Here is a 25,474-nt window from a genome sequence, read left to right on the forward strand (position 1 = left end):
GATCTGCGCCTTCGAGGATAGCTTTTTGGGCTGTTGAGTGGATTGGTTTGAGTTATTCGGTCACGACTCCCAAATAAAGGTTTGATTTTCTTGTATGGTAACGGGGCGCGATAAGTCTTCTGAAGTATGAATCTCCAAGATATTCAGAATGCAAATCTAACACTGTATGTATTATATTTTGCAATACGAACGAATATTAGTTCACTAGGTTTAAATCCAGTTCTTGTTCCAAACGTAACTCATTCTTCAAACCTCGATTCTACGGGAGTAAGATGTGTCGGCTAACAGATATCGAATCCCACTCCAGACGAACGAATTTCGCTTCAGGAAAGGAAGAAAAGGAGAGGTCCTGAGATTAACTCTTAAAAATAATAAGGATTAAAAAAAATGCGATGTTTTCTATTATTTATTTCTTATTAGCTGAAATTGAATCAAGTACACACGTTCTGTTTAGAAAGAATTGTAATTGTAATTGTAATTGCTCAGTCCACACCCAGGCCGACAACTGTCAGCCCATCTGCTTGTAGGCAGATGTGGACCTACTAAGCCTCCCCCGTTAACATGTCCTACACCGAATTAGCACACCGGGATCTTCCACAGGCAGGCGCTGGCGTTACCAGTCCCAACAAGTGTCAGATACATTAAATAGATGGGGTAGAGGATATAAGATGTGGGAATAGGATGGGAAGAGGCAGAAATGAAGAGATAGTAGAGAGGTTTCGATTTTGTTGCTGAAACGAGAAAAAGAAAAAATGATAAAGAACATTAGCGATATGTTCATAGATTTTGATTGGGTCGATAATTTCTCATCTATTTTGTTTCCATATCGTTGCATCGATGACCATTTTCATCGCCTTTCTAGTTTTTGTTAGGGCCATCTCGCGTTTTTTTTCGTCATGTCCTCTTTGCCGGTTGGCGACGTTCGGGATGTAAGTAGAAAAGCATGCATTTAATATGATTAGTACAACAGTAATTGTGATTGCTCAGTACTTCCAGCCCATTTGTCCGCAGTACATATCAGGCATCCCGTTTTAGCAAGTCCTACACAGAATTAGAAACCCGGATCTTCCACAGACAGTCCTAACTAGTGTCAGAGGATAGGAAGCGGCAAAATGAGAAGACAGTAGAGAAGGTTTGGTTCATTGGTAGCTGTGTTCAAGTGATGTTTGTCTGACATTGAAAATCTATTTTCCGTAAATGTTTAACTTTTCACCCCAAATTTAATACCGAAAAAAAATATCTGATCAGATGTATAGTTTGGCTATTCTATGTCCACATTGAAATGCTTTTGTTAATACATCTTTTATCAAGAAGAAATAATGTTGTCTACTGTTATAAAATAATTCAGTTAAAGGACAGCTAATGTATTGTGATCCAGAATAAACGTACAGAAAATGTCTCAATAAAAAGTTAACTCTAGTTCAACTAACTACACAAACTAAAAAGTGTTATTATATTTTACCAATGATTTCATCCTAATCTTGACCCTAACATAGTTATGCGCTTAGTGTAAGTGGACGCCGCTTATGATTTTGGTTGGACAATGACCAAAAATAGTGTTGTTTCGACAATAGTCACATACTATGCCCTACGACATTGACGATTCTATTGTCTATGGCTCACCTATTTAGCGCCACCCAGCAGGGACTTGGTCTAATACCCAATTCAGTATATCCGCTCCACGTAATGTACCGTACCTCTTTTGATTTGTGATATATTACGCGGAACATTACTCTCTTCATTCTGATAGCGGCTATGTAACCCATTGGATTAAAAACCTCCATCAAACATGAAGCGATTAATCTGAGACTGAAGACTCTATACCAAATTTGGCTCAGAGACAGGTAATCAGTGAGGTCAGTTTTTCTCGTTTGTCAGAGACGATTGATACGTATTAACACAAACTTTCCACTACATCTGCCAGCAATAATCGGTGATCGATCAACATTTCGAGTACCCCAATTTACACAAGAATGCCAAGGATCACCGCTCATGCTTTACAATACAGTTGGAAAAACTAGAGCAACACCTGGCCACAATGATGCATAAAGCACTAAAGCGGACCGGAAGTGTCGGTGAGCCAGCCCCACCAAGTACACACGTTCTGTTTAGAAAGAAGTGACAAAAATATATATATTTGAAGAAAACAATACTATAAACATACTTAAATAAGGCCCCAAGTTCACAGGGTCAAATATTTGACAAGGAAAGAGCTCAAGAAATAACATCTGTTTGACTAATGAAAATTCGATCGAGTCAAACAAGATGCTTGAGCATTAAATTTTGTTTCTTTTTTGATATTTGACCCTGTGTACTGGGATCTTTGGTATACGCTTGGGTATACGAGGCAGCATTTTATTCTAGGCACCGACGTCTTGGAAAGTAGACCTTTACAGGTTTTGCAAGTCCGGTTATTGTTCCGAATGCCGATTCGCTGACTATGAGCTCTCCCAAAGTGCTAATGTTGGGTTATCCAAACCCAAAACCTGTGTCAGTAACTCAGAATAGGTTTCCGAGAACCATCTCGGATTGTAACGATCCGAACACGGCACCGACTGCCTGACTGGGGTCGTTTCTTTGTTGTTCCAAAATGTGTGGCCGCTGCAGTTGCCTTGCGTTATGCTCCGGAGACCTCTTTCGGTTTCCTGGTATTTTTCATTCCGCGGTTTTTTCTACCGATGGTCTGGAGCTCCGCATCAGATGAGATTCTGTCGATTTCGTCTGCTGACTTGGCCAGCGCCGTTTCTTTTCCACCGCCGATGTGAGTCCCAAAACGTCTTCCACTTTGTATCGTTTTTCCTGTCCGAAAATAGAAAAATGGGCATAAAACGTTGTTTCTTATTTCAGTGCTTTCTCCATCGTATTTAGTGAAACTCACCCTCAATCCTGACGAACTGTGGACAGTCTCCGATCCGAAGAAAAAAAAACTGCAGACCGAGGGGGACGACACAAATCGATTCGAGTCCATTGTCATGCGATAAGACGTCATTTTATTTCAGTTTCCCAATTATTATCGATTTGTTTCATTATGTTGGATATTAAATCGATTTTATCGGATATTCTCCATTTCCCAAGCTTTGGTTAAGTTTTTAGCGGTTTTATGCCTTCCATTCTCAACAAAATGGTAAAAATCCGAAATATCCGAAAAAAATGGAATAAAATGACAACAATCACTGAAAATCGCCCAATACCGACTCAAAAGCGTTGCAACGTCGCGACGCCGTTTGACAGCAGCTCTTCCAACGCTTCCAACTGAACATCAACTGCGTCGGCCCATCAGATCAAAACAAATCGAATCTCCCACTCCCAGTCTGCAGCGAGGGGGGCGACACATCCAGATAATCTCGATTTGAGGCCATATCTCACAAGGATTAACAGATCTATGCAAAATTACAATGAAATTTGAGGAACGGGCAAAAATCGATTAAAATCAGCCATATCCGAGAAATCCGATAAAATCGATTATTAATGGCGCATACCCATATCGAATCGATTAAAATCAATGCGCATCTCTAGACCAAAATGTCAAATTTTCTCGTTTTTTTTGTGTGTTTTGATTATGGCCAGACTAGCCGGACTTTTTTCTGATCGTTATTCGTTCGATACTGGTTCCGAGAATTCCGGTTTCCTGGCTCGTTTCCTGGCAGACGGAATGCGGATCAACTGGATATGCCAGAACTTGGATATCGTGGTAGTGTCTTCTTTGGCGGTGCTGAAATCGTTGCCGGAAGTTAGCGCATGATTTGGAACTTGATGGTCGGAGTGAATGCTGACATACTTCTGGCGGATTTGATGAATTTGACCTGAGAAATTTGACTAGCTCACTTACGGCGATTCGGAACGGAACTTTGATTTGTTGATCTGCGCCTTCGAGGATAGCTTTTTGGGCTGTTGAGTGGATTGGTTTGAGTTATTCGGTCACGACTCCCAAATAAAGGTTTGATTTTCTTGTATGGTAACGGGGCGCGATAAGTCTTCTGAAGTATGAATCTCCAAGATATTCAGAATGCAAATCTAACACTGTATGTATTATATTTTGCAATACGAACGAATATTAGTTCACTAGGTTTAAATCCAGTTCTTGTTCCAAACGTAACTCATTCTTCAAACCTCGATTCTACGGGAGTAAGATGTGTCGGCTAACAGATATCGAATCCCACTCCAGACGAACGAATTTCGCTTCAGGAAAGGAAGAAAAGGAGAGGTCCTGAGATTAACTCTTAAAAATAATAAGGATTAAAAAAAATGCGATGTTTTCTATTATTTATTTCTTATTAGCTGAAATTGAATCAAGTACACACGTTCTGTTTAGAAAGAATTGTAATTGTAATTGTAATTGCTCAGTCCACACCCAGGCCGACAACTGTCAGCCCATCTGCTTGTAGGCAGATGTGGACCTACTAAGCCTCCCCCGTTAACATGTCCTACACCGAATTAGCACACCGGGATCTTCCACAGGCAGGCGCTGGCGTTACCAGTCCCAACAAGTGTCAGATACATTAAATAGATGGGGTAGAGGATATAAGATGTGGGAATAGGATGGGAAGAGGCAGAAATGAAGAGATAGTAGAGAGGTTTCGATTTTGTTGCTGAAACGAGAAAAAGAAAAAATGATAAAGAACATTAGCGATATGTTCATAGATTTTGATTGGGTCGATAATTTCTCATCTATTTTGTTTCCATATCGTTGCATCGGTGACCATTTTCATCGCCTTTCTAGTTTTTGTTAGGGCCATCTCGCGTTTTTTTTCGTCATGTCCTCTTTGCCGGTTGGCGACGTTCGGGATGTAAGTAGAAAAGCATGCATTTAATATGATTAGTACAACAGTAATTGTGATTGCTCAGTACTTCCAGCCCATTTGTCCGCAGTACATATCAGCCATCCCGTTTTAGCAAGTCCTACACAGAATTAGAAACCCGGATCTTCCACAGACAGTCCTAACTAGTGTCAGAGGATAGGAAGCGGCAAAATGAGAAGACAGTAGAGAAGGTTTGGTTCATTGGTAGCTGTGTTCAAGTGATGTTTGTCTGACATTGAAAATCTATTTTCCGTAAATGTTTAACTTTTCACCCCAAATTTAATACCGAAAAAAAATATCTGATCAGATGTATAGTTTGGCTATTCTATGTCCACATTGAAATGCTTTTGTTAATACATCTTTTATCAAGAAGAAATAATGTTGTCTACTGTTATAAAATAATTCAGTTAAAGGACAGCTAATGTATTGTGATCCAGAATAAACGTACAGAAAATGTCTCAATAAAAAGTTAACTCTAGTTCAACTAACTACACAAACTAAAAAGTGTTATTATATTTTACCAATGATTTCATCCTAATCTTGACCCTAACATAGTTATGCGCTTAGTGTAAGTGGACGCCGCTTATGATTTTGGTTGGACAATGACCAAAAATAGTGTTGTTTCGACAATAGTCACATACTATGCCCTACGACATTGACGATTCTATTGTCTATGGCTCACCTATTTAGCGCCACCCAGCAGGGACTTGGTCTAATACCCAATTCAGTATATCCGCTCCACGTAATGTACCGTACCTCTTTTGATTTGTGATATATTACGCGGAACATTACTCTCTTCATTCTGATAGCGGCTATGTAACCCATTGGATTAAAAACCTCCATCAAACATGAAGCCACCTTTTGACAGCTGAGCAACTGCTTGACAGCTCCGCCCAGTACAAAATGCGACGAGGGGTGATTCGACAAATCGCTCCCATACAAACTTCAAATTGATTTTTAAATAGGTTCCCGGGCATCAAAATTCATGAAAAATTGGATTTCGGCTCAGTTTTGCATGCAGATTCAGCACCGACGAACTGACGTGACTCTCGAGCTCGGCACATGACCGAAGAAATAAAACGATCAATTCAAAGGCCAGTGGTCGCAAATGTCAAACTGAAAGTGACGTTTGTCAAAATGACGACGCCTATGCAAGCGTCGTCTTGTTCGAATTTGTAAACAAGAACACGTGATAGCTGGTCATATGAGTTTGCGGCTTGGTCGGCACTCGGAATGTAAGATTTTACGGTTTACTAATGCATTTGAGTGTAAAAATAGAGAAAGTTATGTTCAGTCGTAGTTAAATGATACCATTATTAGTAGCTGTTACCATCTGCATGCTATACTTTTCTCACCCACCGGAGTTAACGGACGTCGCGACGACAACGTACGTTGCTGGTGCTGCTGCTTGTTACCGCTTCGATGTTGAGTGCTCGGCCGTCCACTATTTCATGTTTTGTACAGAAACATCTCACAAAATTAAGCTCTTATTCGTTCAAAAAATAGAAAATATTGCTTCAGGAACAATTACTTTGGATATTATCGAGGATATTATGATGAAATGATAATGTTGGTATTGACATAAAATTAGCCGAATAGCAACAAAACGACGAAGGGAGCGCTCACGAGGGCGACGCCGACGACGCCACGAAATGTAAACATGCACTCTTAAACAAATCCAAAAAAGAATAAAAATCTGTGTGATAATTTAGTGTTTAGCACTTACAAAAAAGCTACATTTACAATAGAATTAATTAATTTTGCTTTTTTTCGACAAGCATGAGGAACACTTTAATTATAGTAATTTAAAAGAGCATTGTTCGACGTAGGAAAATCTTCCCATTTCAACACATGTATGTGCGATATTATTTAAGAGTGCTCGATGTTGTCCGGTCAATATACTTCTGAACGAAAATCACCAGATGGCGATAGTGTTTCAACGGTTTTTAATTTAAACTTTTGGAAACGCATTCCACGACGCATTGCACTAGCCACCACGTCAGTTTGTCGGTGATGGAATTATCTCTACACCGCTAAAGAAGTCAATTTTGCAGAACGTGCTTTTTTTTTAATTTTGCGTGAATCATTTTGAGCGTGTATTCGCGATTTTCCATAATAAATTTATGTCGCCCAATGCTTCGCACAACTGTCAGTGTCAGTGGTCATTGTTTTGCATTTCCGCGAGTCGACGCCTGATTTTCCGCGGATTGTTCGAATTCCAGCAAAAAAAATTGTTTTACCGTCAGTTTTTCTCTCCCCACTTTCATCGTTTTCGCTACTGCAGGGACCGTTCAATATTTTCCATCATTTTCGTTGTGAGTCGTCGAGCTATCGCGATCCGTGTGTGGCGTAATAGAAACGCAAGCTAGTGCTCGCATCGTATACAGCTGATTTTCATTGTGAGATATCCGGAGTGAATGTCGTCGTAACACACGACGACGACGCGGGCGGAGGAAAATAGATTTTTCCTGTGGTGAAGGTATTTTTTCTTGCTTCAGTTTCGCTTTGACAGTCGATCGGGGAGAAAGGCTCGGACCCTCCGGAGGAGGAGCAATTTTTTCGCGAACGTCCAACAACAAAGAAGCAAAGGGAAATCTCCTGGCAGCTTGCTGGTTCGGTTCCGTCGCGAGTGCTGAAAGAGTGGAGGACTTTGGAATTTCAGACAGTGTGGAGCGAGATAAACGAAAAGATTTTGCAACGAAAATAGTGTACGGGTGTGGTGGTGATTGATAAAAAAAAACGCGAATCGCGCGAGTTGATAAGTGAAGAAGTGGTATTACTCAGTCCGCACGACCTTCTACGCCTCGGATATTTTCATCTCGGTAATTCGGGACACAATTCGGAACGGTGCTACGGAGGAGCAGCTTGAATCACCATCATGAGCAAGCATATGTACTCGACGGCCAATCTGACCGATGTGGAGCTCAAGGACCAGGGCAATCGGATGTTTTCCTCGAGAAAATACGACGATGCCATCAATCTCTACACGAAGGCAATTGTAAGTGACTGCACTTTTACTCTGTCCGCACAGCAGCCATTCCCCCCTTCTCCTCTTTGGATACTCGTAGTCGTATGAATATTTTTGCTCCGCTCCAGGAACTTTGTCTCATCGTGAATGTCTTCATCGCTCGCAGTAAGCGCAGCGCAGTGATTGGACAATCAATTACGACGGCGACAGTCGTTTTATCTGTTTTCGCGCTGGTTGCTTTGATTGATGTTTACTGTTTTGTTTAGTAAGCAGACATAGGCGCTTCTTACGTCTTCGTGTTTGTTACGGATGTTGCACTCAATTATGAATTCCTTCGTTCGCACCAAAAGCGAACGCGTTTAGTTGCATTGATGTTGAGATGTAGGATTTATAGGGTGGGGATAGATCAACTAAAATAAATATGCATTTTTTAGAATGTACCTACACAGTCTGTATCCATATCCATATCCTACCAGAAAAATGAACTTGTGTCTCTATGTGTAACTTTCGAAAGGCTCGATAGGTATTCGTCCAGGTTTGTGGGATTCATTCAAAAGTTTTTCTAGGATTTCATCAGAAGTCCCTTCTGGGATTCTTCAAAGAGTTTCTTCTGGTAATTTTCCAGGAAATCCTTCAGAAATTCATCCCGAAAAAAATAAAATATTCAACAAAGTGTTACTTTTTCTAAACAGCACCAAACATTTTCAAAATTTGGCTGTTAGTTCCTCAACTAGTTAGCTTGATCTTGTAAAAATGTAGGGCTTGATTGATGAAGGCTAGATGAAGTTAGAGCATTTCTAGTAATATTGGACTACCGATCATTAAACTGCTTTATCTTGTCACTTTAATTTGAAGAAGAGAGGCGATGAAGAGAAATCGATCATGTTACTTCCGCCCTTATTTAAACTCAATCTTGGTTTACTTAAAGACTGTTTTAACATTATTATTCACCATATAACCCTCCCCCTTCTGCGCACGGGCCTGTATTTTTCTCCCACGGCCCATATTTCTGTTTGTCTAGCTCTTCAATCTTTCGTTGCACCTCTTTCTGCATGTCGCTATCCTACTGCCTCTCTCTTTCTCAGTCTCTATTTCTTCAACACTGTCTTTTTGTCTGTGTCTCTATCTTCCTATTTTGCAGTCTCACTTTCACGCAATCTCTGTATCTCATTGTTTCTCTACATCTATCAGTGTCTCTTTATATGTCTATAAGACTAGCTCTTAATCCAATCATTTGTCTATTTGTCTATCCCTCTAAACTTAAATGCCATCTATATACCTCTTTGAAGCTACATCTAAATATCTATCTTTCTGCCCATCCCTCTAATTGACCCGGGAGCGGTCGCGCCATGTACTAAGTACATGCAGCATGGAAAATACACAGCGTGAGCGTGGCGTCGTTATAGGTAATCAAAGATGCGACTGCTCGAGGGTTAACTGTCTGTTTGTCTTTAAGTCTCCTTGTTAATCTAGTTGTCTATTCGTCTTTCGTCATTCAGATGATGCGTTCTTTAAATAAATGAGTAATAAGAAAGATAATACATCTCCCTAGCTCTGTACTGCATAACAGTGCCATATGAACAGGAAACCCATCAAAGATGGGACTGTTATACGAGTGGGGGCAGTATACCTTTGGGAACGTTCATAAATTACGTCACGTTTTTAGAAGAGAGGGGGGTTCAGTAAAGTGTGACAACTCATACAAACACGTCAGAGGTGTTATACAAAAAGCGTGACATAGACAGTAGGGGGTGTTGAAAATGGACATTTTTTGCGTGACGTAATTTATGGACGGTCCCTTTCTAGCTCTTTATCTTTGTATCTCTCATTCTTTAGCTCTCTATCTAACTACCTTTTTTGTCTATTTTATGCTCTATCTCACTTTCTCTTTATCTCCTCTATTTTTTCTGTCCTTTTATTCCTTTTAGCCTCTATTATACTGTTGGTCTATTTCTCTACATCTTTATCTGTCTATTGGCCTCTCTCGCTTTTACTCTCTATTTCTGTTTCTATCTCTTTAGCGCTCTGCCTGCCTAGGCTCTAGGCCCTCTAGTTTTAGGTTCTCTAGACTCTAGGCTTTCTAGGCTCTCCAAAGCTTCTAGGCTCTAAGCGCTCTCTAGGATGTAGGTTCTCTAGGCTCTAGGGGTACCAGACACTCCAGCTCTTGGCTCTAGGATCTTTTGGCTCTCTAGGCTCTAGGCTCTCCAAGATCTAGACTCTTTAGACACTAGGGGCTCTGTAGTCTGTAGGTTCTCTATGAGCTAGGGTCTCTTGACATTCTAAGCTCTTGGGATTCTAGGTATTATAGGATTCAGGGTCTCTCGGCTTTCTAGACTCTAGGCTTTCTAGGTTCTAAGCTCTTCAGAGTCTCCAGGCTCTAGAATATGCCAGCTCTATCGTTCTCTAGGCTCATTTTGCACTATTTTCTAGGTATTCTAGGTTACACGCTCTCTAGGCTTAAGAGTTTCTTGGCGCTAAGCTCTAAACTCTCTGGGGTTTAAGCTCTCTACGTTCTCTAGGCTCTCTAAGCGCTGGTCTTTAGACTATCTAGGCTCAAGGATCTTTAGGATGTAGGCTCTCTGGGCACTAGCGGCTCATTAGGCTCTAAGCAGTCTATGATCTAGGCTCTCTAGGCTCTAGGCTTTCAGGCTCTATGATCTCTAGGCTCTAGGATTTCTAGGCTCCAAGACATTTAGGCTCCAGGCTTTCTAAGCTCTTACTAAGCTCTCTAGGCTTTATGCTTTCTACGGAGTTTCTTCTGGAACTTTTGAAACTTTTGAATATCGAGCTGTTGCTAGACTATCCCTTCATTCTTCTTTGAAATTTTCCTAGGATATCTTACTGTGTTTCCACCGAGAGATTAATTTGGGAAGCATTTAGGAGTTAATTATACAAATCCTCCAAACAATTCCAATATTGTTTGTGCTGAATGGCAGCCCAGGTGTCAATCTGAAGCTTCTCTCAACACTTAGATATCGGTATAGCTGGCTCAGGGCAAGTCATGTAATGCTACAGGGCGAGCTAACTCATCAGCCATTTCATTTCCAGCGATGGAAGAATGGCCAGGTACCCATACAAGGTGTACAGCATTTGCTGAATTAAGCTCCTCGATTTGAGTTCGGCAAGCGATAACTAACTCTGACCTAGAGTTGACCGAAACACGGCTTTAATAGCAGCCTGGCTATCTGAACAGAAATATATTACTTTGCCCATTACGTGCTGTTGAAGTGCTGATTATACTCCCCACATAATAGCAAAGATTTCGGCCTGAAAAACGGTGCAGTGTCTACCAAGTGAGTAATAAACACCAGCACCTGCTCGACCTTCGAGAAGGGAGCCATCAGTGTAACATACACTGCCGTCTGAAATACTTCTCTCCAGATATCCAGATATCCACTCTTCCCGGGAAGGGAATTTCGTGGAAAATGTCCTATATGGAAAATAACAAGCAATTGAAAGATCACTTGGAGCAAGGACAATTTTGTCCCAATTCATAAAAAGTTGAAACAACGAGGTGTCTGTTGATGTGCGTTTCACAGGAGTTTCCTCTAGTTGAACGAGTACCCGTAGATGGTAAGTACAAGAAAGTGCTTCTTGTTTGAGATGAATGTGTAGTGGAACAACGTCAAAGAGAACTTCGAGCGCTGCCGTGGGAGTTGAATAGAACGCTCCAGATATCCCCATTAAGCACATCCTTTGGAGATGGCCTAATTAAATAAAGCGAATGCTTTCTCGATATCGTAAACAACCTTGTGTAAAAGAGTCACAGTGGACTTTCCAGATTGGTAAGCATGTTGGTTCACATGAAGAGGCACGTTGGCCGGATGAACATCATGGATGTGATGATCCACAATGCGTTCTAAGCATTTCAGAGGAAAAGAGGTCAAACTGAAAAGTCTGAAACTCTTTGCTTCTTCATACGACGCACGACCCACTTTCGGAATAAACTTCACAGTAATATCCCGCCAGGATTTGGGAATATACCCTGTAGCAAAACTGCAAACAAGTATTTTTTCAAAACATGTTCGAAATGATCAAATCCCTTCTGAAGCAAAATAGGATAAATCCCATCTGCCCCAGGAGATTTGAAAGGAGCAAAGCTATCAAGTGCCCACTCAATCGATTCTATAGTTACAATACTTCGAGCCGAAGCCAGGGAATCGCAACTACTAGAAAAGACATCAGGTTCATCCGAAGATGTAATATCCACACATCCAGGGAAGTGTGTGCTGAATAAGAATTCCAGAACTTCCTCATCAAAGGAAGTCAGATCGCCATTTGGCATACGAAGTTCATTCACTTGAAAATCTTTAGATTTTGCAAGGCTTTTGTTCAACCGACTGACTTCACTCAAACTGGAAACATTTGTACAAAGGTTTTTCCAGCCGGATCGTTCAGCAGACCGAAGCGCTTTTTGATAGGCCTTGCGAGCGTATCTGAAAGCCTCCGATCCAGCCGAACGACGTCTGTTCCAACTCTTTCTACATTGTTTCCTGAGCTTCGCCAGATCACAGTTCCACCAAGGGGTTCCTTTTGTGGTCTTCACAGACCGCAGAGGGCATGCTTCTTCAAAAGCTTCCATGTTGAAGGCCGTTGTAGTATCAACGGCATCATCTAAATCACTTTGAGTGTCAATGGATGGTGTTTGGGTATCCATGAAATTTGATCGCAACCAAAACAGTAAAGAGACACCAGTTGGTTGATCGGGGATACCTGAAACGCAAGGTTTGTGAAGTAACATTCACATGTTCAAACAAGATGTAGCGATGGTCAGATAGAGATTCCCCATCTGACACACGTCAATTGGTTTGCTCGTGACTAATTCTACCAAATCGTTATGTCTAACAATTCCCCTCTAGCAGATACCATGAAGGTTGAGCGGTTGCCTATGTTAAGTAATCCAAGAACTGTACTACTTAAGTATTCCAACAATCTGGACGCTTTCATGTTAATGTTTGAGCTGCCTAGATGATACGATGAGCATTAGCATCACTGCCAACAATTAGCGGAAGGCCTTTTGAAGTGTAGTATGTGATGACTTGTTTGAAAGCATCCCTAGCAGATGGTTCATCTTGCGGTAAATAAACCAAATAATAGACTGTTTCCTGTTGAGGTTTTCAACAGGTACATCAATTGTGACAACACATACATCTCTGGTGGTTAGTTCAAAGACGAGTGTAGCAACGATTGCGTTGTTGACAAGCACACATGCTCGAGGCATGACACGCGAGTTTTCCATTCCATTCTTACTGAAAGTTGGAAACACCGAGTTCACAAGGTTTCCTAGATACAAATTCCACTAACGAAAATAAGGTTCTTAGACTAAAGCCACCATTTTCATAAGTCTGCAAAGATTTATCATTGCTGTTCTTTTATGCTGAAGATTTATCTGAGCTATCCTAACCGTAGCCACTACCCACGATATCTAAGAAAATACCCAATCAAAACTGTTTTTGAGCGAGTGTTTTCTCGATTTCGTAACAACTTTGTGTAGATAAACATATTGATTGTCATTAGGAAGCACATAAGGAGTACTTTTTCACTAAGGTTATGACTGATAATTTCAATCATGTGCCGTATCACCTTAACCCAACATGAGTTTAGATTAATCAGAAACATTTTATGCTTCAGTGAAAGTTTACAAAACAAAAACCATGGACTGAAAAATCACAATCATGTTGGATAGATTGACGTCCGCCTACCACTCAGTATCTATAGTTATGTTTGCTGCAACTCGAACTAGAACAAACACTAATTGCAAAACGTGCCAAACTACAAGTTGGTACACTGATATGATATTTTTAGAGCCAATTGCCGGTACACACTCATTTCTCGAATGCTCGTCTATGTATATACAATATGCAAAAAAAACATTTCCTTCTATTCCTTGTTCTTCCTAGTATATACGATTTTCCCGAATTCCAGCTGGATATAGACAGACAACACACATTCCGCTTTGACGTGAAATCCGCACACTCCAAAAAATCTAAACGTCAAGGTTACGTGAAAACATGCGTAACTTTTTTCCATCGCACTTTTCACGTAGCACTTACGTGAATTGGGGGCGACGAAAAATGAACGCATGAACTGATGAATTCTGCCATTCCACTGGAATGCCCCGTAGAAGTTACGTGATTTTTTATGTATGCCTCACTAAGTACTCCAATAGAAGACATATGACCTTTCAGTAATTTTAGTTAACAATTAAGATAAAAACCACCACATTTGGCGTTGACTTCAATGGTCTTTTTGTCGATTACTCCGAATATTTGTGAATCAATCAGGGTAAATGCAATATTCTTCGCCACTGCTCTAAAAAACACCTTTCCATTAGTATGTTAGTATGGAATGGCGAAAATTAAAACATTTTTAAATGGAGCGAAGAATATTGCTCTTACCCTATATAAATTGATGATTGTTATTAAAACAAGTATAAAAATGATACTATAATGGAATATTTATTTGTTTGGCTCTGCTACTTCCAAGACGCTTTCAGGGTTCACTGACACATAGGAAGGTGCCGTCCGGTATATTGACGGTGGTTGGCAATCCTCCTTCGGTTCCGTCAGAGCAAGCAGCTGCTGATGCATCCACATGCGAGCAGCATTATCAGTATATGTTCCGATGCAGTGGAATCAGAAGAAGTCAAAGCTAGTTGAAACTACGAGACTGCTTATTCGCGCTCTCACTTTGGGTAGGCGGAATTTATCAGTTTGCCTGTCGGCTGGATAACAACTATTCGTTGTATCAGTCAATTGGATGGCGACTGAGGCAGTTTCCATAGTGTGTTCCGGATCCGGTCTTGAAGAAAAACAGATAAGTTTCAGAATCCTGTAGGGAAAGAAACAAAACAAATAAATGCCTTTGTAACATTTACAACACAAATCAACTTGCCTCTTGCATTCGATTTTCGCGTTCACTCTGCTTTTCTTCGATACTCGAAAAGCTGGAAATGCTATCAGCAACGACTGGTGAAATAGTTTCGGAATGCGGCTGTCCAGTTCTTGGTTCCACCACCACCGAAGAAGTGGATGGCTCATGAGCAGCAATTTTGTCAGGAGTAGATTGGTGCGGCGGAGTAGATCGGTGTGGTGGGAGCTGGATAGATGCAACTTGCATCATGCAAGCGAATGTGGATCAAAACAAGCTTTGCCAGTCAGCCGCAATCGGTAACCCGCCGGTAATGCCGAAACGGATTCCTGCAAATTCAAAAGGAAACTTATAAGTTATCATTTCTAATGAAAAAATAATCATTTACTTACGTTTCTTGTTCGCCAAAACGAAATAATTCCGAACAAAACCGCATATTTTCAAGTTCTTTGCGTCGGCTCCAATGATGTGCGGGTTTGATCCGCAGAAATTGTCAACAAACTGGTAAAATAACCTCCGCATTCTGTTTAAAGGATCAAATTCGAACTATTATGAAACATACCTTTGATTTTATTCAATTTATCATCAAATATTTCCAGCAAATGGTCCGAAATGTCTAAATACGCTAGCAACTCTCGTAGACTGTTTTCAAAAGACGCCATCTTGAAACGCGAGCACAGCACAGAATGAACGGAGGAGTGAATATAATATTCAGCGGTCATAATGAATTCAGGGTTGTACGTAGTTTTCACGTAAGGGGTATATTGAAGCACAGTAAACACAACTAGCGGTGCATTTAAGTTCGATCGATGTTCCGGTGACTGTCATGTTGGTCAGGTAAATTCTCAAAAAGTTCATTTGTTTTTGGTCTACGTGATTTTTCAGGTAGCATTGATGTTTGGATTTTTTGGAGTGCACTGCTCGTAGTGGTATGCCAACGTATTGTCGGGCCGCCACCAAACCGGACTTCGCACAATCAAGTCGCGACGCGACCCAACTCGCGACGTTTTTAAATCATGTCAAAGGTAGTGCGCATCGTTCCCGTTGTTGTCAGCAACACAGTGCACTAGATGCGAAACAGTTGCGACACTTGTGGACCAAGAAAATGGCAATTTTTGATTGAATGTCGGTCTTGATTCCAACCGGATAGACAATACTACTACTGAACCTAACATAAATGGCATTCATTCATATTTTTCTTTTGGTGACGAACAAACGTCACGCCACTTTGCATTGTGCCGTATGTTGACGACAATGTTGCTATCAATAGTCGCGCTTCACGTGTTTTCTATCGACTGGTATAGCCCAAAAATGGTTGACGGATTACGAGGAAAAAAGCTAAATTGAAATTAATTTACGTGAACTTCTAGGGTAAAAGCTCCCTTAGTGGAGGTTGTACCAATAGTGGTGGTAATGGTAATTTAGCATAAACGTTCAAGTGCATAAGATCCGTATGTCGAAAACATTTCGTATTAAAAATCAACGCAAATAATGTAATCTATATCACGGATATCTCGGTCTACATACAAGGGCTCTCGCAAGGATTATCTATGCAAATATTGAAGAATTCCTACCAGGATTCATCTTATAATTCCTCCAGAGAATCATGTAGGGATTCGTCCCATAATTTCTTATGGAATTTCTTACGATATTCTACTCAGGATTTCTCATGAGATCACTTCAAGTGTTCTTCGAAGGATTTCCTCCCAGGATTCCTTCAGGTTTTTCCGCCGGAGTTTCTTCAGGGATCCTCCTAAGGTTTCTACCTGGGATACGAAATTTCTTGAAAAAAAGTCTCCTGGGTTTCTTTCATTGATTTTTTCAGGATTTTTTCTGGCATTTTTCCTTCCGGGATTCCTTCAATGAGTTTCTTGGAATTCATTTAGGGATTCTTCCATTGCTCGTTCTCGGGTTTTGTTATGTATTTTCTCCTACGATTCCTTCAAGCAGTGGTGATTCCCTAACCTCAAATCTACCTGTTCAACAAGTATGAATTCTCAAATTTTCTTTACAAATTAGCTTGTTATTAGTAGAAAATGACGAGATTCCAATTCTTTTTTGATCCTAAACTTCCTGTAATCGTAAGTTTCAGGGGCGTTGAACAGGTAAAAGTAAGGTTACGAGATGCATACCTGCTTTCAGGGATTCCTTCAGTTTTTTTTTATATTCCGTTGGGAATTCCACTCCAGATTCTTTCATTAATATTTCCCGGGATTCCTTCAGGGATATTTTCTATCAAGGATTTCTCCCTGGCATTCCTTCCGGGATTCTTTTGTAGATTTCTTCCGGGATTTTTTTACAAATTATTTCCAAGACGCATCAGGGATTCTTCTAAAATTCTTCCTGGGTTTTCACTTAGATTGCCTTCAGGTGTTTCTCCCAGGCTTCCTTAAGAGATTTCTTCATTGTTTTATCCCAGGTTACCGTTAGAGATTCCTCCCAAGATTCTTTCAAGGATTCTTCCCGGAGTTTCTTTACTGATTTCTTCCGGAATTCCTCTTGCGATTTCTTTGTTGATTATCCCCGGGAGTTGGTCTTGTATACACCAACCCCCCCCCCCGGATTTTCTTACAGTATTCCATCCCAGATTTTTCACGGATTATTCCCGAGATTTCATCAAGGGTTCCTCGGGTCCGTCCATATACCACGTTGACTAACAAATTCTGGTTTTTGATAGGTGTCGACTATTCTCTAGCTTCCTCCCCCTTCATGTTGTCCACGTAGTATATGGACGGCCCCATCCATGACTCATCCTTCATACGAGATTGCTTGAGGTATTTCTCCACGGTTTTTTTTTCTGGGATTTCTTCCAAACTTTCTTCGGGAATTTCTTCCAGAATTCTTTCATTGGTTCCTCCCGTGATTTCGTTATTCATTTTTACCGGTTTTTTTATAGGGTTTCCTCTCAAGATGTATTTAGGGATTCTTTCAAGGCTTTTTCGGGGATTCCTTTAGACATTTATCCCGAAATTCCTTCCGACATTTCTTTTTGAATTCCTTTAGGGATTTCTCCCGGCATTCTTTCCGGCATTCTTACTCCCGAGATTCCTTTAGGATTGTTTCCCGGATGTTTTCAGGGATTTCTTTCGAGATTTCCCATATGATTCCTTCGGGGATTTTCTCCAGGATTCCTTCAGATTTTTTTCCAGAGTTTTCATCGAAGATTCTTCTTCTTCTTCTTCTTCGTCTTCTTCTTTATGGCTCTACGTCCCAACTGGGACTTGGCCTACCTCGCTTCAACTTAGTGTTCTTTGAGCACCTCCACAGTTATTAATTGAAGGGCTTTCTTTGTCTGCCATTGCATGAATATTGTGAGGCAAGTATAATGATACATTATGCCCAGGGAGTCGAGAAAAATTTCCCGACCGGAACGGGAATCGAACCCCCGCCGTTCCGGATTGGCGATTCATAGCCTTAACCACTAGGCTAACTGGAGAACCCATCGAAGATTCATCTATGGTTTATATAGAGATTCCTCCATTTCTTTATTGATTTATCCCGAGATTCTTTTATGGATTTTTTTTACATTATTCTGAAATTCCTTCAGTGATATTATTTTCGGGATTCATTCATTGATTATTGATTTTCGGGATTCCTACGGAGAATTCTTCCAGGATTCCTTCAGGGATATTTTCCGGCGCTCAATTAGGGATTCCTCCCGGGATTCCTTTATTGACAGGGTGTCTACTACCAAGAAAAACCTGGAAACCCGGGAATCCTCAGGGAATTTTATTTAACAGGGAAAACCTGGAATGCTCAGGTAATATCTTGGACCTGTTCAGGAAAGTTTTACTCCGATAAAAAATGAAACATTGGGTCATAAAAATAAAAAGTAATGAACTTCACTACTTGTAGATCTACTCAAAAAAAGAGTCCATAGAGATTACTGAATTGTTGATATGAATGAAAAAGTTTTCGAGTATGTAGTGTTTTCTTCTTTGAACATGAACTTTTACTACATGTTTGTAGTAAAAACAAACTGACTAAACATATAGTTTTCCCGCAATGCTGCAGGTTCTTACTGGTAGCTTGTGGTTCCGTGAAGACGTTGGAAATTCCTCTGAATGATTATTCGTAAAGCAACTTAAATCAAGAAGGAATCTGGATAATCGGGAACACAAGAAGGGCTCCTAGACCTAGCAAATATTTCCGACAAGACGACGATTCCGATAAGATGCTGCAAATTCTACGTGGACGTGGATGAACCTGGAAGTTAAAATCCGTCTATCCATCCATCCCGTCAGGGTTTCTTTCTGGATTTTTTTTTTAGAAATACCTCACAGGATTTCTCATAAAATTCCTTCCGTATTTTTCATGGAATTGCTTTTTGAATTGTAGCACGCAAATTGCGGCTAAGAGTTTTCCCGTCTTCTGCTTCGTTCCCTGGCTCCGAAAACAGACGGCTTAAGCGCCACCTCCGAAGAGGACCGTCTGTCGAGTTATGTTTGCCCGGCAAGAAACCCAACCTCAGGGCGGGTTTGTTTTTAAGAGACCAAATAGCGATTTAGGGACGATACAGAAAACTCAAAAGTACGGTGGATCGAGATGTCTCACTTATAGAGGTCGCCTTAAGCGATTCTCAGAATATGGTTGATGCTAACCGTCGTTCTACCAACTCACAAAGACACCACTCACGAGTATCATCATTGGAAGAACTCACCAATTCAAATTTCCCTGTTAGCTTCGGACACGTGAGTGGAGAGACTGATTTCCCAGGCAGTCTATCCTGGCGTACAAAAAGACTAACAAAAAACAGGTAGAACGACGCGAACGTGAGAAATCTCGAAGACCAAAAAAACTGTTACATCGGGAAAAGCACTAACATTCTACAAAAACAGCATTTGAAGGTAACAAAAACTAACGAAACATTTATTCAAATTTGATAACCTAGGTTTATTAACGCATGTTCCTTTCCATGCTATCTCGCTTTTCCTTCTTCCTAGCTTTCCCTACGTGTGTGCGGTCTAAATTTGTTCCTAATCTGGTTCAATCGACGTTTATCGAAAACGATTCTGCATCCGAGCTCGGTTAGTGTGTGTGGAGTTTAACACATGCGCATGATTAATTAGATTGGGCTTTTGTTCTACTCACGGTACCTTTCAGCTACTCATCAATGCCGTCGACAAAACAGAAGCGACGGCGTGGCGGTCGACGGACGGCTTGACAAAGCAGAATGTTATTCTTAGCGCATCCTCGCTGGTGGTATTGCGACGATTGCACCAGATGCGCGGCGGTTCGGAAAGTGCGCCTTTCTCGCTGCCGGTCGCTAAACGGACCGGACCACCGGCGCAGTTGCTTCTCGGTGTCGATGACGATGGGGGTCGTCGATGGCTTGGTCGGTGTGGTGGCTACTATATGAACGCTAAAGGAAAAACGTGGTATTCGGCCGCCTCCGGTGGGTGAATGTTCCGGTCACCGGAAAAGTTGCTTGATGGCGGATCTGACGATGGGGGTCGTCGGTGGCTTGGTCGGTATGGTGGCTACCACATAAACGCCGAAGAAAAAACGTGGTTTCGGCCGCTCTGTCGGAACGGTTGTTCCCTTCCGGCTTTCCCCTCAAACCGGGACTTTTGACGCTGCGACGTGGGGTCGAGAGCGCGTTTAGCGAAAAAGGTGCGGTGTGCCGAGCTTTCGGCCGTGGATCGCAGGATCGAAATCCTGAATAAAAAGCCGTCGAACGGCTGTTCGACACGTTTAACAAAAAGTTTACTCCACACAACAAAAAATATCAATTACCTTTTTCTATTCACTAACACGCACACACAATCTACTTGACCGCACTTAACCTTTTGGCTTAGGTTATTGAACTGGCTAACTGGCTAACGGAAAGGAACGAAAAGTAACATTTAATTCAATCTAAAAGACTTCTCACATTTTACTATATTACATACTTAATTAAACACACCGCGACACAAGAACTTAGAACACGCACTCCCGCCTCTTCCACGGTCCAGGTCAAAATGGACGAGTAGAAGTTCTGTAGGTCCTCAGATAAGGTCGGATCCCAAGACTTCGTGGCCGGAAATACGTAAAATTACCGAAGTAATTTTACGATCTTTTCAAACGACAATTCTCATCAACCACGAATGAGAACCGAATAAATTGCTATCTCTTTCACTTTCATACCCATCTGAATGATCTGTATCGCTCCATCTATTTTTAAATACCCGATCCAATTTTATCGAGAGAGTTCGGGCTTGAACATTGAACCTCGAGATTGTTCGGGTTTCGTGGTGTAGTGGATAGAACGGCAGGAATTTTATTTACATGTATTAGACTTGTGAAGGCGACTTGCATGCAAGTTGTATGCGGTTTTGAAGTGCATGTCATTTCGAATGGTGACATTGAATATCGCAAAACATTTATAGTGAACTTTGGAATTTAGTACATTTGACACTGAAAACATTAAATTTGAATGAAAAATAAATCAACACGGATAATAAATTAACATTGAAGAACATGAAAAATATTTAATTTAATATACAATTTATGTACATTTTATATACATTTTATATAATTTATTGAATAAATCTTAAAATAATATTTACCAAAAAGTGACCATGCTACAGAATTTTTCACGGATAGGTAAACTACCGGATTCGTTCCAGTACTTTTTCCAGAATTCCTAGAATTTCGACCGATTTCTCCTGGATTTTTTCACGAGGATGCCACAGATTTGTTTTTTTTTTTTATCCCAAATTCTCTATAAGAATTGCTATCAGGATAAACCGTAGAGGTTGCCGCAGAATTTCTCCTAGAATTTCTCTCGGGATTCCACATGGAGATTTTACGCGATTCCTTCTGCTGTTCTTCTTTGGACTTTCCCAGCAGATCTTCCCAGAATTTCTCTCAGAGTTTCTACATTCTACAGGAGTTATTCCTTCGATTTCTACTGGAGTTCCTCCTAGTATTTCTTATGGAGTTTTCACGAAATTTTCTGCAGGAGTTCCTCCCGAGATTTCTTCCAAAGTTTTTCCTGTAATACCTTCAAGAAATTTCTGTAAGCTTTCTTCTAGAGTTCCTTCCTGGTTTTATGCAAGAGCTAGTTTATTTCCTAAAGGCTCTCGCAGGGTATATTTTGAAGTTTTTACCTGAGATTTCCCTTGGAGTTTCTCCTGGAACTTCTCTCAAAAGATTCCTTCCGATTTTGGTCCTGAGATGTATCTAAGAGTTTTTTCTGAATTTACCCTGGACTTTCTCTTAAGATTTTTTCCGGAGTGACTGGAATTTTTGCAGGAGCTATTGCTGATATTTCTCATTGATTTCATCCCATGAATTCTTTCAGAGTCATGCTGTTCCTCGTAGTTGTACCGGATTTCTTGCAGTGGAAATTGTTCCAAGATTCTGGATACTCCTTTAGGAATTTCTTTAACCCTAAAAGGGATACCTTCATGGCCTCAGTTTCGTCACCTCACTGAGTGTGTTCCATCAAAGATGAGCTTTGAAAGGCGCCTGGGGCCCTAGGGTTAATAATAACTCCCAGAGTTCTTGCAGGGATTTTTCCGCGGGGTTTCCTCAAAATGTCTCCTGGGATAACTAGCGAAATTCCTTATAAGAAATTCTTTCGCAAATTATTCCCTAGACTGCATCAGGAGTCATCATCAGAAATTCCTACGGGAATTCTACCCAGGATTTTTTCATTGTGTCGTCATGGGATTCTTTCAGGATTTTGTTTGAAAGTGAATCTGCATTGCTATTCGACTAACGATTGCTATACCGATACTCAAGCTGTGGCGGCTAATTTGCTACGTGGAAAGGATGTAATTTGTACATCACTTTTACGACGCTACTGATGTGAAGGGAATAAGAGATGTGATATCACAAGAATGTTTTTGCTGTGGCACTCACTGTTTTATATCCCTTTCGTGACGAACCAGCACAATTGTGCTATACAGCGGTAACAGTTTTGCAAATTGTCTTCTTCTACTTAGACTTTGTTTTATGTGATGTTAACTGTTTCAATAGTTCAGCCATTACTTATACTTGTTTGTGTGTAAACAAACTTTTGTTAACATGGCCTGTGAAATTTACCACAACAAGGTAAACGAAAAGTGGACAAAACCCGTATAACATGAAAAAGTATTATCTGTCGCATATTTTTTATTTCCGATTTATCCAGGTAGTCAAAGCTAGAAATCGTAAGACAAAGAGTAGTTCTTTCAAATGAGGAAAAATAATGGTTGCTTTTTTTGGAAAATCTAAGAGGTCTGGAGAGCCAAAGTTGAGCAATTTGTATAGAAAATTCACTGTTTTGCGCTCCGTCCCGAAAGGGATATAGGGGTTTCTCTCGGAGTCTCCGAGTCGGAGATACTTTCAGGGGTTCTTCAAGGATTCCTAAAGGGATTCCTTTTGAAATTTTTCCCAGGATTATTTTATGAATTTTTTTTCGGATTGATTGATTTGTCTTTATTAGAGAGACTTTCAGCCCTTGGCTGGTTCGTCTCTTTTTTTTTCGGAATTCTTTCAGGTATTCCTCTTGATATTTATTTAGAAATTTCTTCAGAGATTTCTTCATTGATTCCCTACGAATTTGTTTCAGTAAGTTCTCCCGAGATTATTTAAGGGAATTCTTCTGAGATGCTTTCAATGATTTCTCCAGGATTATTTGTGTTTGCCATAATTTGAATCCCTCCTGAATTCTTTCAGGGATTTCTTCAAAAATTCCGTCCGAAAATTGCCCCGAGATTCCTAGTGAGGCTCCTTACGAGACTTCTCCTGAAATTTCTCCCGGGATTCCTCCTACTAGGATTTCTTTCGGGATTCATCCTGATACTGGATTATTCCAGATAATATTCCCGGGGTTCCTGCGAGGACTTTTGCTGGTTGGTGGGGCATACCCGAGCAAACGCGGATAACAAAGTGATATCACTTTAATAATAAACCATGTTATCGGTGTTATCATGTTGTTATTTTTGTTATCATCTTTGCCAGTTGATGATAACCAGATGGTAACAAATTTGGTTATCGATAATTTTGGTCTATCGCGATAACACAAAAATACTAAATGATAACAAAATATGTTATCAGTTTCCAAACGCATATTTCAAAGCTTTTCCAAAACTGAGAGTCTGATGAACCTCGAATCTAAAAACAGATTCCGCTTTCTACCTTCCATGCGTCTGTAGTACGAAAGCGTAGCCTTCAAAGACTCTCCCTCTCACTGTGTCCCGTTGGTATAGGGGCTAATCGGTTGCGACTGGCAATCACTCGATCTAGGTTCGAGACCCGCTGACCGCAATAGTTGCCAACATGGATTGAAAATTATAAGATTTTTTTTTCAATTGCTGACGATGTCGGTAAAGTAGATTTTTACTATTTTGGTCGATAAAATAACTCTGAATGATAACAGACTGATAACAAAAGCAGTTATCAATCACCTGTATATTTTTATGTTGATAACTAAATGTAATTTAAAGTTAATAATCAATAATTAGTTATTAAATCATATCCATTCGTGAACTTAACGTCAAATCCACCATTTTCCAAACATGTAACATTATAAGATGTATGGCTTGAGTTACGGAATTGAATAAATAATAATAATAATAATAATAATATTAATGTTAAACAAAATATTGTATAACACAATTAGTTATCAACTTGAACTCAATGATAACTTACCTTCTTATCATTATGGTATTCGAGGAGTAAATTTGAGTTATCATTTTTGTTATGTTGGCTCTTAATTCAACCTAAATGATAACATATCCAATTATAAAACGAATGATAATCAGGTAACAGAACTTGTTATCATTTTGTTATCCGCTTTTGCTATAGGGGGTTGTGGCGTGGTGGAGAAAAATATTTGACAATGTAATAAGCCATGTATCAAGTATGAGAAAATGAGCTATCAGGGACAGGAAAATGTCAAGAATAATTTTAAAAATGCAATCTCCCTTACGGAAAGATCATGAGCCAGCCGGAAATCCAACCCAGACACTCTTTTTTTCAATGAAAAAGAGAACCGATTCTACCGTAAGATAATCATCCAGCCAATACAAAGCTCTAGCTTTTATCGATTAGTTATAGAAATGCAAAGAACAACATTAAACAATTACCACCACCGCCAGTCAACAAAACAAGCTAAACGATGTACGAAATGATGTTTTCATTCTTCATAAAAAGTGAAACTCTCGCAAGTCAGCAGGCATGCGGTGACGCAAAGAAACAACAATAAAGAAAGAACTTCGTGAATCAACAGAGGATGGCCATTAACAAGTAGTAGTTTATTCGTTGGGCCTTCCACACGGTAGATATTATCATCTTCCGACCCCGTTTGTTTCCGCCACGGCAGCAGCAGCAGCAGCAGTGACGTGAAATCGAAACGAAATCGTACCATTTATCGACAAAACAACGACCTTGAACCCTATGGAATATAATAGGTTCGTCCGTTGTCCCGACGGGTTTGGCCCATGCCTACCGCAATCCGACCTGGATTGGGGGTTGCGTTGGTTATAGGTTGGTCGACCTCGTTGCTCGTTTGCATGTATGGTGTCGTATTTCGGTTTCAATTTTCGGCATTGCCGAGAAAAAATCTATCTTCGATGACGTGTTAAATCTCAAAAGCTTTACAGAACAGCCGTTTTTGTCCATGATTTTCCATAGCTTTGTACAGTCGATACTGGCGTTGAAGTTGATGAACGGGTTTGTATTCGGATCATTTCTGGAGGATTTGCCATACGGTTGATTTGCCGTAGTCCGTAGTCGACTGGCCGTCGATGAAGCCAGCTTGATAACTTCTCACGAAGTCATTAATTTTAGGTGCCAGGCGACGGACTTTCTAGGCAGCATTCAAAATGGTGATCGCTTTGAAGTTCTCACATTCCAAATTGTCGCC

The 25,474-nt window shown here is 40.5% G+C and overlaps 1 protein-coding gene across 1 annotated transcript in view; it reads left to right on the top strand.

Annotated features, from left to right (window-relative positions):
- Nucleotides 1-6,970: 6,970 nt before the first annotated feature.
- The window catches only part of LOC109424218 (E3 ubiquitin-protein ligase CHIP), a 33,722-nt gene continuing 15,218 nt past the window's right edge, over nucleotides 6,971-25,474 (top strand). The window contains exon 1 of the mRNA XM_029858695.2: nucleotides 6,971-7,797. Within this exon, the coding sequence (XP_029714555.1) occupies nucleotides 7,678-7,797 (120 nt within the window). The 5' untranslated portion in view covers nucleotides 6,971-7,677. The remainder of the gene's footprint in view (nucleotides 7,798-25,474) is intronic.

Source organism: Aedes albopictus, chromosome 2 (assembly GCF_035046485.1).
Source record: "Aedes albopictus strain Foshan chromosome 2, AalbF5, whole genome shotgun sequence".
NCBI classification, from domain to species: domain Eukaryota; kingdom Metazoa; phylum Arthropoda; class Insecta; order Diptera; family Culicidae; genus Aedes; species Aedes albopictus.